Source organism: Piliocolobus tephrosceles, chromosome 19 (genome assembly GCF_002776525.5).
Source record: "Piliocolobus tephrosceles isolate RC106 chromosome 19, ASM277652v3, whole genome shotgun sequence".
In the NCBI taxonomy this organism is placed as follows: Eukaryota; Metazoa; Chordata; class Mammalia; order Primates; family Cercopithecidae; genus Piliocolobus; species Piliocolobus tephrosceles.
In genome coordinates this window covers 14,014,506-14,027,849 of record NC_045452.1, presented here as the reverse complement: position 1 = coordinate 14,027,849, position 13,344 = coordinate 14,014,506, and the positions used below count along the sequence as shown (strand labels likewise).

Sequence of the window (13,344 nt, the reverse complement as noted above, 5' to 3'; positions counted from 1 at the left end):
TCTACAAGGAAAACTACAAAGCACTGCTGAAAGAAATCACAGATGACACAAACAAATGGAAACACATCCCATGCTCATGGATGGGTAGAACCAATGTTGTGAAAATGACCATACTGCCAAAAGCAGTCTACAAATTCAATGTAATTCGCATCAAAATACCACCATCATTCTTCACAGAACTAGAAAAAACAATACATTCTTATGGGACCAAAAAAGAGCCTGCGTAGCCAAAGCAAAACTAAGCAAAAAGAACAAATCTGGAGGCATCACATTACCTGACTTCAAACTATACTATAAGGCCAGAGCCACCAAAACAACATGGTACCGATATAAAAATAGGCAAAGAGACCAGTGAAACAGAATAGAGAACCCAGAAATAAACCCAAATACTTAGAGCCAACTAATCTTTGACAAACCAAACAAAGATATAAAGTGGGGAAAGGACACCCTATTCAACAAAAAGTGCTGGGATAATTGCTAAGCCACATGGAGGAGAATAAAACTGTATACTCATCTCTCACCTTATACAGAAATCAACTCAAGATAATTCAAGGACTTAAATCTAAGACCTGACACTATAAAAATTCTAGAAGATAACGTCAGAAAAAACCCTGCTAGGCATTGGTTTAGGCAAAGACTTCACGACCAAGAACCCAAAGACAAATGCAACAAAAACAAAGATAAATAGGTGGGACTTAACTAAAGAGCTTCTGCACAGCAAAAGGAACAGTCAGCAAAGTAAACAGACAACCCACAGAGTGGAAGAAAATCTTCACAATCTATACTTCCAACAAAGGACTAATATCTAGAATCTACAAAAGAATTCAAACAAATTAGCAAGGAAAAAATAATCACCTTACTCCTTCAAGAATGACTGTAATTTAAAAATCAAAAAATAATAGATGTTGGTGTGGATGTGGTGAAAAGACCACTTTTACACTGTTGGTGGGAATGTAAACTAATACAACCACTATGGAAAACAGTATGGACATTCCTTAAAGAACTGAAAGTAAAACTATCATTTGATCCAGCAATCCCACTACTGGGTATCTACCCAGAGGAAAAGAAGGTATTATAGACAAAAGATGCTTGCACATGCATGTTTATAGCAGCACAATTCACAATTGCAAAAATATGGAACCAGCCCAAATGCCCATCAATCAACAAGTAGATAAAGAACTTATGGTGTATATATACATATGATGGAATACTACTCAGCCATAAAAAGGAACGAATTAATGGCATTCGCAGCAACCTGGATAAAACCGAAGACTTATTCTAAGTAAGGCAACTCAGGAATGGAAAACCAAGCATCATATGTTCTCACTTACAAGTGGAAGCTAAGCTATGAGGTTGCAAAGGCATAAGAATGGTACAATGGACTTTGGAGACTCGGGAAAAGGGTGGGAAGGGGGTGAGGGATAAAAGATTACAAATTGGGTTCAGTGCATAATGCTCAAGTGATGGGTGCACCAAAATCTCACAAATCACCACTGAAGAACTTACTCATGTAACCAAATACCAGCTCTTTCCCAACCATAAATGGAAATAAAAAATTTAAAAAGAATAAAAGAATAAATAAAGTTAAATGCCACCAAATGACAAATACAACCAGCCACAGAAATTATTCCCATTCTACCCAGGTATCTGCCAACCTTCCCTAGCTTGAGGGGTAACACAGATGGAACCTCTCCGATCATTCAAGCTTTTGTGGCATGGGGGAAGCCGCATTTACCTTCCGGCAATCATGAGCTCTTTCTCAGATGCTCTCTTGCGGACCTTGGTGTAGATGTCCATGGTGAAGAGGGTGCTGGCGCTGTTGAAGATGGAGGTCAGGGAGCTCATGAGGGAGGCCAGCATGACTGACAGCATCAGGCCTCGCAGTCCTGGAAGAGAAAGAGTTTTGAGTGGCACATACAGCACCTTCAGCTCTTTCATACTTGGAAAATATACGAGAACTCAAGGTTTGCTTGCCTTCTGAAACCATGCCATGTTATCCAATTTATCTCCCCAAAAAGACTAGAAGCTTTAAAAAGTGGTCTATGGCTTTAAATTTATTAGCCCATTACAAGCCCATAGCAGCCACAAAGAGCCGGAGACACAACATACTTGAGGTGAATACTTTGCAACTGGACGATGATGATGATGGTGGTGATGGTGAAGGTGATGGGGTGTGTGTGTGTGTGTGTGAGAGTGAGTGTATGTGTGTTTCCATCTGAGGGGATTTTTATAAGGTCTCTCACCTGAAATATTTATGATATAACAAAGAGATTTAAACTATGATTTAAAAGATCAGGCTCTCAAGAAAGTAAGACATCCACAGATTGGGAGAAAATACGTGCAAATCATATATCTGATAAGGGTCTAGTATATAGAACATATAAAATTCAATAATAAAATGACAAATAACCCAATTTAAAATGCCAAAGGATCTGAATACACACTTCTCCAAAGCTATACAGATAGCCAATAATAACATGAAAATATGCTTAACATCAGGGAAATTCAAATCAAAGCCATAGTGGGTTAATACTTTGTACCCACTAGGATACCTATAATAATAAATTTTTAAAAAACAGAAATAACAAGTGTGAGTGGAGATGTGGAGAAATGGGGACCTTCATATATTGCTGGCAGGAATGTAAAATGGTACAGCCACTGCAGAAAATAGTCTGGGTCAGTCAGTTCTTCAAATGGTTAAGCATTCAGCTACCATATTACCCATCAATTCCATTCCTAGATGGAATTTCATTTCTCTCTACCCAAGAGAAATGAAAACATATGTCCACTTACAAACTCATACATTAATGTTTATAATATTATTACTTATAATACCCAAAAAGGAGGAGCAACACAAATGTCCACTAAATGATAAGTGGATAAACAAAATACATGAACAGTTGACAAATGGGTAAACATGTGATGGAATAGTATTCATCAACAAAAAGGAATGACATAAAAATACATGCTATGACACAGATGAACCTTGCAAACATTATGTTAAGTAAAAGAAGCAAGTCACAAAAAAACACATATTATATTATTCTATTTATATGAAATATCCAGAATAGGCAAATCTAGGAATACAGAAAGTATATTAGTGGTTGCCAAGGACTGGGAGGTTGGGGTGAAATAGGGAGAGACTGCTCATTTCATTAGCAGGTATAGGATTTCTTTATGGCGTGACAAAAATTTTCTAAAATTTATTTCAGCAATGCTTGCACAACTCTGTGAATATACTTAAAAAACCACTGAATTGTACATTTTAAATGAGGGAATTGATTGTAGGGTAGGTGAATTTAAGCTCAATTAAGTTTTTGTTTTTTTTTTTAAAGACAAGGCTGTATTTCTAACTCTGATCCTAAGCAAGTTACATGAAGCTCTAGGCCTCATTTTTGGCGTGTTAAACAGGGATACCTTCTCAAATCAGAATATGGAATACTACACCTTCCCAAATCAGAATATGGAACTCTTGTTATTAAAGTTTTCCCAATTATGGCAAGCCTGGTTGGCTATAATCTCTACTATTCTTCCCATACCAAGGAGTGCAAGGGGAGCACCTGCTGGGGCTAGAAGACCAGGCCAAGCTGAGGACCCACTAACAAGAGTTTTACAGTCTCAGGAGTAAAAGTAACCTTAGGATCACCTAGACCTATCATCCATCTGATACATGAATCCCTTCCACAACACTTCCACTGCCCAACTCTACAGCAACAGGAAATCTCCTACCCTACAGGGAACCTGCCCTCAGATAGTTCTGAGTGGGCTGAAATCTACCTCTCTATAGCATCAAATGTAGTCCTCATGGTACCCAACAGAACAGGTCTTACCCCTTATCCATTTTGCCATCTTTCACATATTCAAAGACAACTCATGTTCCCTTCAACTCTCTCTTCTCTATATTCATATCTAACTGCATTTAGGAGACTCACATGTTTAGAACTTCACTTACACCTCTGTTAAACTTCAGCTTGTTAGATCTGAGTCAGCCTTCATGCCTCTTGAGATCTTTTTGGAACATGATTCTGTCTTCCTCTAGGTTTTATATCTTTTAATAATTTATGGTCTCACAGCCTTGCAAGATGAAGTATAAATGCTGCCTATTCTAATTATTTTGTCATTTATTGGGAGGTTTTTTTAAATGGCTCTTTCTGCGTTTGTGTAGTGTAGATCACAAACTATCAGAGATACAGAAGTTATAAAGATCATCAAGTCCAATTATCTCATTTTTTAGTTGATAAAGGTCCATTTCAAGAAGTTAGTAGGAAGGGTTTTCAGCCCTAGCTCGGCCATTTGTTCAGGGTTACTTTGCCTTGAAATTGGTAAGCTGGGATAGAACTTTCCACTCTGTATGACACTCTTATCAGACTCCATTCATTTATTTACTCAACAAATATTTGCTGAACATAATTTTACAGTGGTCCAGGCAAAAGATAATGGTCTACCAGACTAGGGTTACAGAAGAAAAAATAGAGAGATGGATAGTAGAAGACAAAATAGACACAAGTTGATGTGGATTGGTAGGAGGATCACTTACTTGCTGAGTGGAGGAGGCTCAATCTGCAAATGGAATGAAAAGGATCAGCCAGAGAGGATAGGGAAAATTTAAAAAGACAAACAGGGGAATACAGTATGATGGAATTCAAGAGAAAAGAACAGCTCAAGAAGGATGAGTGATCGATAATGCTGAATGCCACTGAGGGGTCCAATAAGGTGAGGAATGGAAAATATCTATTTAGTCTAGCACAGGGAGGTCATTAAGGAATACAGTAGGCTGGGCATGGTGACTCACACCTGTAAATCCGAGCACTTTGGGAGGCCAAGGCAAGTAGATCACCTGAGGTCAGGAGTTTGAGACCAGCCTGGCCAACGTGGTGAAACCCCTTCTCTACTAAAAATACAAAAAAATTAGCTGGGCGTGGTGGCAGGTGCCTGTAATCCCAGCTACTCCAGAGGCTAAGGCAGGAGAATTGCTTGAACCCAGGAGGCGGAGGTTGCAGTGAGCCGAGATCACGCCATTGCACTCCAGCATGGGTAATAAGAGCAAGACTCCATCTCAAAAAAAAAAAAAACAAAACAAAACAAAAAAAGGAATACAGTATTTACTGAAACCAGATTACAGCCACAAGGAAGGACTGGCAATGGCACAGGGAAGCACGGCATTTTGTTCTGCATGCCACACATCTTTCTGTTGTGCACAGTCCACTCCCGCATAATGTTTAGAGCTCCAGTCCTCACTAGGAGGGTCTGCCCACCTAAAGGAATAACATAAACACTCCACAGAGGCCAGTGCAATCCATGCCAGAACTTTGGAAGAGTCACTATGACTCCTGCTAATTGTAACCTTAATGAATAAGCAGCCTAGCTCAGTAGACTAGGTAACTACTACTCCCATTTTTATATAATTGAAATGCAGGTGGTTTGCCCAAAGTCATGCATGAAGTTTGTAGTTTTTTAATTTTTTAAAAGACTCTCCCGAATTCCTCTATTCCAGCCTTGAGCAGCGTTAAGCAGGCCAAATGCCAGACACCACGTTCCTGCCTGGCCCTGGAAAACTCACTTCCCCTCCGTTGGCTTCCGTTTCCCCCACTGTAAAATGAAGGGATTTGACTAGTCTCTAAGTTTCTTTTCAGTAATACAATTTTATAGGTTTATCTTAAATTTTTCTAAGTAATAACTTGGAAGTTTTGTTCTCCTGAAACCCCCTAACCTAACCCCCTTGCCAGATTTGTATCCCTTGAGCCAGAATTAGGAGATTTTTCTGAAACATGACTGTAATCCCACAGGTCAACTACAAAACTCTAGCTATTTGGGAGTCACAGCTAAGTACTCACTCAATCTCCTAGGAAAACAGATTCTTTATGGTGACAAGCCGCCTTGAATCCCATCCATCTACTGCCTCAGACCCCCTCATCCTAGAGCTGAAATCTTGCCTCTTTCCCCATGTGTTTCCTCGGAAGAGCATAAAAGTCAGTTCATTCTCCAGGTAAAACCCCTTGGACCTAGTTCAAGCCTTCATGTTAACATCTGTTGGAGAGCTTTTAAAAAATATTTTCTAATTGGCAAGTAAAAGTTGTATATATTGAAGGTGTACAATATGATGTCTTGAAATATCTATACATTAGCTCAATTGAGCTAATCAGCATATATATGCATTACCTTACATATTTATCATTTTTTGTGGTGAGAACAGTTAAAATCTACTCTTGGCAATTTTCTTTTCTTTTTTTTTTTTTTTTGAGGTACAAACGGGAAACATGATTCTTTTGTTTTAAATAAATACTTAAAACACGACTCGGGTCCTACAAGCGTGTGGACTCTCGGTCTCAGTATTGGAGTGCTTCACCCACGGGCCCGCGGGGACGCCACGGTTCCCTCCCACCCCGTGATCAAGACATGGAATCGGGGGCCGACGACTGGACCGCATCGCGCCCCTCTTCTAGTGCCTTCCCGGGCCGTCGTCTGCGGGCGGGATCCGGCTGGGAAAGACAAATGGAATTTCTCGAAGGTAGATGGTCCACACGGCTGAGGATTCTACGTGGTTCTCTTGGTTCCCTTGGTGCGTGTGGGGAGGCGGCCGCGGCCCTTAGATCACCTTCTTGAGCTCGTCGTACAGGACCAGCACGAAGGCGCCCCCCATCCCCCGCAGGACGTTGGACCAGGCGCCCTTGAAGAAGGCCTTGCCCCCCTCGTCTCTGAAGATCTTCCGCCAGCAGTCGACGGTGCCCGTGTACATGATGTCAGCTCCTTTGCGCCCAGACTGCATCATCATCCGCCGCCGGACCGTGTCGAAGGGGTAGGAGACCACGCCGGCCACGGCCGTCACGGTCTGCGCGATCATCCAGCTCACCACGATGTGCGTGTTCTTGGGGTCGGGCAGCATGCCCTTGGCCGTATCGTACACGCCGAAGTAGGCGGCCCGGTAGATGATGATGCCCTGCACGGAGACGCTGAAGCCCTGGTACAGGCCCCGGACGCCGTCGGACTTGGTGATCTTCACCAGGCAGTCTCCCAGGCCCCGGAACTCGCGCTCTGTGCCTGACTTCCCCACGTCCGCGGCCAGGCGGGTTCTGGCGAAATCCAGGGGGTACACGAAGCAGAGGGAGGTGGCGCCGGCCGCACCGCCGGAGGCCAGGTTGCCCGCAAAGTACCTCCAGAACTGCGTGTGCTTGTCCACGCCCCCCAGGAAGATCTGCTTGTACTTATCCTTGAAGGCGAAGTTGAGGGCTTGAGTGGGGAAGTAGCGGATGACGTTGGCCAGGTTGCCCCTCCAGAAAGACAACACGCCCTGCTCCTTGGGGATACGGACGATGCAGTCGACGATGCCCTTGTACTGCTTGTCAGCGGCGATCTGCTTGCTGGCGTGCTGGACCTGCAGCAGCAGCTTGACCCGCTCGATCGGAGCCACGGCCGTCTTGGAGATGGCAGCGGCGATGCCTCCGGCCAAAAAGTCCTTGGCGAAGGAGATGGCCTGTTCCGTCATGGTGGCGGGGCGGGCAGCGGAACGGGCGGACAGCCGGAGAGCGGGCGCGGAGAGTGAATGGAGGGCGTCTCTGGCTCAGCCCTGCCGCCGCCGGGACCGAAAGGCGGCAATTTTCAAGTGTATAATACATTGCTATTAACTATAGTCACTATGTTGTACAATAGATCTCTTGAACTTATTCCTCTTAACTGAAATTTTGTATCCATTGACCAACATCTTTCCAGATCCCCACCCCAACCCCTAGTAACCACCATTCTACTCTCTGCTTCTACAAATTTGACTTTTTTTTTTTTTTTTGAGACGGAGTCTTGCTCTGTCGCCGGGGCTGGAGTGCAGTGGCCGGATCTCAGCTCACTGCAAGCTCCGCCTCCCGGGTTTACGCCATTCTCCTGCCTCAGCCTCCTGGGTAGCTGGGACTACAAGCGCCCGCCACCTCGCTAGGCTAGTTTTTTGTATTTTTAGTAGAGACGGGGTTTCACCGTGTTAGCCAGGATGGTCTCGATCTCCTGACCTCGTGATCTGCCCGTCTCAGCCTCCCAAAGTGCTGGGATTACAGGCTTGAGCCACTGCGCCCAGCTCAAATTTGACTTTTTAAGGCTCTACATATAAGTGAGAATATGTGGTATTTGTTTGAGCCTAAATTATTTCACTAAACATAATGTTCTCCAGGTTCATTTACGTTGTCATAAATGACATAATTTTCTTCTTTTTGAGGCTGAATAGTATCTCATTGTGTATATACTGTATATTACATTTTCGTTATCCATTCATCCATTCATTCATTGGTAGGCACTTATGTTGATTCCACATTTTGACTATTGTGAACGATGCTACAGTAAACACGGGAGAGCAGATATCTCTTCAAAACACTGATTTCATTTCCTTTGGCTATATGCCCAGTCATGGTATTGCTAGATCATATGGTAGTTCTATTTTTAATTTTTTGAGGGACCACCATCCAGTTTTCTATAAAGAGTGTGCTAATTTACATCCACTGTTGCAGAGCTTTGAAAGACTTTCTATATGAGTATGGAAAAGTCATGTTTTTCTCTAACAAGTGTTCAGATCATCTCCTGTCCAAGCCTGACTGATGGGCAAGTCCTAGAACTCATAGAACCCAACCAAGTCATATGTCTCCTTCCCACTGAGAAAGGACATGTCCAAAAACTGAGGACACCCACAATGATGCTTTCCCTTCTAACGCCCCGGCTAAGAAATGGCTTTGCCCAGAAGGTCCACAGAAATCTAGGTGGTGCCTAAACCCAACCAGCCTCCCAAGAAAGACTCTTACCATTGGGCATGAGCTCCACCACTAAGGTTGGATAGGCGATGTTGGTACAGCCAACCTTGGTACCGCAATATTTCTCACATTCTGAGGGGACGACACAGGCAATTTTGTCTGGGAAGAGATGAAGAGCCATGTCAGCAAGCAGACACTGGGGAAATATTTCCAAAATTCACCTTCTTAGAACAAGGTTTCAAACAGGATATTCCTTTCCAAGGCCCTGAAGTGGTTCCGTGGGAGTGCAGCTCTCCACAGAGCCCTTCGGTGCCTGCCCCGCCCTGCTGGCCCTGACACATTGATGAGCTCTGACTAAGGAAGAAAGACAATTTCTAGGAAAAGGAGGAAAGGAATCAAAGAACTGTTCAGGGTGGGAGGGAGAGAGCAAGAGAATGAGCAACAGTTGAGCAAATACTATCAGGGAGAAGTGACCTGGAGGCATGTCATAACTTTAGAAGATTTGAAAAAAAAAAAAAAAAGGAGAAAACAATTGTCAACATAAGAGACCAGGAAAGACAATTCCAAAAGTTCCCTCAAGTTGCTCACTGTCTAGCACAGAAACAATAATGCTTGGATACGACCATAACAAATAAGAGGGCCAGGCATGGTGGCTCATGCCTATCATCCCAGCACTTTGGAAGGCCAAGGCAGGAGAATCACTTGAGGCCAGGAGTTCAAGACCAGCCTGAGCAACATAACAAATTCCCGTTGCTACAAAAAAAAAATTAAAAATGAGGCAGGCATGGTGGTACATACCTGTAGTCGCAGCTGCTCAGGAGGCTGAAGCAGGAATGTCACTTGAGCCCAGGAGTTACATTTGGAGACTGCAGTGAGCTGTGATCACACCACTGCACTCCAGCCTGGGTGACAGAATGAAACCTGGCCTCAAAAAAAAAAAAAAAAGAAAAAAAAAGGAAGCTGAAAGCTATAGAGCTTTAGAAGTGACTTGGAGACAGAAAAAGAAAGAGTGGCCTGTGGGTCCAGCAGAAGTTATTACCTGTGTACAGAATGCGGCTGATCATTCCTGGCATCACCATAATGAACATGGGCAGCAGCTTTAGGTACCCACACAGGGTGCAGCCGGCCTTCACGTGAGACATATTCTTGGCTGAGAGGCAGCGCTGCACAATGACCTGCCAGAACAAGCCCAGTAAGGGAGGTATGCAGACCAGAGACCCTGTGACGCCCTTGCACTTCCCAGCTTCACCATCCTGGGTCCTTGACCTGGCACTCCTGTATCACTGGGGCGTGGCAATTCACAAACCACCTGAGCTCTCCCCTCCCTGTCCCAACCCTACAAACCACAGACAGACAGGAGTTCCTGTAGCTCCCTGGGGAAGACTCTGTCCGTCCTGCACATCCGGCTTGGGTACCTGATCTGTGCACCAGTACCACAGGGCAAGGATGGACATCCCAAAGATGAGCCCAGGCCACGGGAGGTCTCCCGTGAGGGCATCTCGGAAGAGGTGGAATGAGTCGGCCCTCGGAGTGTAGCACTTTTCCTGAAAGGTGGTGTTGCCATCAGAAACCACGGCTGGAATGGCTTTCATGTACTTTTCCATGAAGGTGTCATAGCCTCCCACTTCGTGAAAAGCTGGAAAACATCGGTACAGAAATGAACATTCTGAAACCTTCAGCTCTTCACAGCAGCTTCTTTCCATAGATGCCTGAGAAACTGAGAGGACCCAACCCACAAACAGAGCCCTCAATGAGTGGCCTTGGGCAAGTCACCTTCCCATTCTGGGCCTCAGCTTTCTCATCCATAGAATGAGATTAGTAGCCTTGCCCAGCCCGCTTAGGGGCTATTATGGGGACCAAAGCAATAACTTGTAAAAGTACTCCAACTGTAAACCTCTTTATAAAAGGGAAGGGACTTTTATTAATCAAAGAAAGACCTTGGTTTGGGACCACATGCAAAGACTCTGTTTTTTTCCCTCACCCTCTGCTGTCAGTCATGGCCTTTGGAGCCTTGGACTCAGACCTAGAGACACACAGACCTAGACACACACAGTGGCCTTTGGGACCTCGGACCTACACCTACCACCCCTGGACCCAGCAGTGTGGTGCATGGACAGGGAATGGGTGAGAAATCCGGAACCTGCCACCTCTCAATTGTGTGTCCTTGAATAAGTCATTCCACTGCCTGCCTTGCTAACACCCAGGGCCTGCTGGGGAAAACCAAATGAAAGTCCTTAGAAAACAGAGGAGAGAAGAGCAAATATGAGTCTTTACAGGATACACAGTGGGCCTTGAGCACCTAGAAATAAAATGTACTTTCTATCCTCCCATAATAAGTACCCTTACCTAGGTTCTCCAGTCTTTAAGATTTTGTAGATGAGTAAAAAAAAAAAAAAAAAATCAATTGGAGGGCCAACACTGAGGAGCCAAGTTTTTAATTTTGCCAAATAAGGGCATTAAAAGGAGCATTACCACCCACTATCAACAATTCATAAAAGGACATTTGACATCAAAATGTAGGTAAGATTGAAGACACAACATTTGAATAGATTTAGCTTGATGGATATTTAGCCTTGTCCTTTTTCTGTCCAGTTTCTCTGCAAACAGAACACCATGTTATCATAGGCTCACAGCACAGCCACTAGCCCAGACTGGCGAAAGAGGGCAGCAGAAAATCCAGGACCAGACCTAACCTCAGTCTTCCAGAGATGAGGAAGCTGACCCTGCATACTCACTATGACAGCCCATCCGGGCTGGACCCTCCCTTTGGAAGGGCAGAGCACTCCTCAGCTCACTGCCTAGTCTGGCAACAGGTAGAGAGGCTGGACTTGTCTTTCTATTCCTGAGGCCTCTACCTCTGCTCCCACCTCCTCAGCCTGCCCTGGCCCCACTTACCAAATCCAGTCAGGATTAAAGACCCCACCAGCATGATCACCGTCTGTAAGGTGTCCGTGTAAATCACTGCCGCCAGGCCCCCTAAGCAGGCAAGAAGACAACACATCTGACCTCGTGTGGAGGGCAACCTGTCTACCTGCTTCCTTCCCCACTCTCCACCCTCTACTTTCTGCTGGCCTTCTGAGAACACCCCTGCAGTCGTCCGTCTGCCTTTCCTTCCTTCACCCTCTCGTCCTGTTACAGTATTCTGCTACTCAGCATGTTCCCACAGCTCCACCTGTCATAGAAGTAGCGAATGCTTCTCCCTACTTGAGGGGAGTCTGGTGTGACCCTTTTGAGCCAGAAGATGGCTCAAAGGAGATGGCTCCTCTGTGGTAAGAGGAAGCATCTTCCACACACAAGGCAAGGAGGAGCAAAGAGCTAGCTGTGGAGATGGTGGGACATCACCAAATTGGCACATTTCAAAGGACCACTTCTATGTCTACCTTTTTATTAATCCCCAAAGCTGTGGGGCTCCAGTCAAGCAGCAAGTTCTAAAGCTGATCCTTCCCACCCCCACCAAGGAGGCAGAGTGACCCCTCTGCAAAGGAGCCCGATTGCTATTCAAGCACCAGCTTCTTGGGTCACCACTTCAGTCTTCCTCTAAAACCTCTGTATGCGAGTCACTTCCTTTCTCCCTCCCTACAGGGGTTCCCAGTCCCTGACACATCAAATCCAAGGCCTCTGTCTGGCTTTCAGAGCCCCTATACTGTGACTTCATTTGAACTATGAAGCTGTATGGTCCCCCCAAACCCACACAGGATCCTTCAGCGGCCACCCTCCTCCAGCCAAGAGCATCTCATGCCCAACCTGCCTCCATTCCCCTTGTGCTCACTTATTTTTGCACCTGCCACTGCCCTGATTCTCCCACCTTAGCTAAGTCATCTCTGCAACCCACAGGGCCCAGCTCTGCATGCACTCCTGTGAGAAGCTGCCCTGACTATCCCAGCCAACACCACAGCTTTCCGAAACCACTCGTATAACTTGTAGGGTCTGTGAGTGGTTACTAAGCAAATACCGCAATCCCAAACTGTTACCTGAGTGTATGTCTCCTCCTCAGGAGGAAAAACCACCTCTCCTACTTCCCTTTATCCTTCACTAGTGTCTAATCCCAAACTGGGTTTGAGGTGCTGGTTTATTTGAATGGACTCACCTGTAATTGTGTAAAGGGCAGTAATTGCCAATAAGAGAAAGATGGCCAAATACAGATTCAGGCCTAAGGCCAGATTGATGAATATGGCCCCCGAGAAGATGTCTGCCTGGAAAGAGAGGAGAGGCAGAGTTAGGAGGGAGAGAGGTCAGCTGCCTACAGGGCCCATGGTCTCTCTGTTCCTGATTTTCCAAGCAAGCTTTATTCTAGATGATAATAGGTGTTCTATGAGAAAAAGAATTCCATAGTCAAAAAGGTCTGTAAAATGCTAAACAGAGTTAAGGCAGTTTCTTCGCCACACAACTTTTCTGAGCCTTTAATATACGCCATGTACGGTCATCCCCAGGGAGGGAACATGGTACATGACATCTCACAAACTCACTGAACTATGGAACTATTTTTGCTAAGAAACAACTATTAACACTTAGACGTTCCTTGCAAGCCACCTGTAGACTGTTGTTCTGAGCTATTGTCCATCTTTTGCACCTCAGTGTACACAGGTTTATCAGAACACGTTCCCAAAAGCAAGTCTGAGTC

General features: G+C 44.9%; 2 protein-coding genes across 2 annotated transcripts in view; both read right to left on the bottom strand.

The window, feature by feature from the left end:
• Positions 1–13,344, bottom strand: part of SLC5A1 (solute carrier family 5 member 1) — a 64,832-nt gene that overhangs the window by 5,814 nt on the left and 45,674 nt on the right. The window contains exons 8-13 of the mRNA XM_031934606.1: positions 12,811–12,916; positions 11,619–11,699; positions 10,139–10,359; positions 9,763–9,898; positions 8,775–8,882; positions 1,736–1,886 (exon numbers count right to left, since the gene is read on the bottom strand). Coding sequence (XP_031790466.1) covers positions 1,736–1,886; positions 8,775–8,882; positions 9,763–9,898; positions 10,139–10,359; positions 11,619–11,699; positions 12,811–12,916 — 803 coding nt within the window. The remainder of the gene's footprint in view (positions 1–1,735; positions 1,887–8,774; positions 8,883–9,762; positions 9,899–10,138; positions 10,360–11,618; positions 11,700–12,810; positions 12,917–13,344) is intronic.
• On the bottom strand, positions 6,244–7,582 carry LOC113219721 (ADP/ATP translocase 3). The gene has a single exon (XM_026447034.2). It carries the CDS (start codon positions 7,481–7,483, stop codon positions 6,587–6,589), a length of 897 nt encoding a protein of 298 aa, XP_026302819.1. The 5' UTR covers positions 7,484–7,582; the 3' UTR covers positions 6,244–6,586.

Coding starts and splice junctions, on each gene's coding strand:
- LOC113219721 (XM_026447034.2), bottom strand. CDS start 7,483: ATGACGGAACAGGCCATCTCCTTCGCCAAGGACTTTTTGGCCGGAGGC.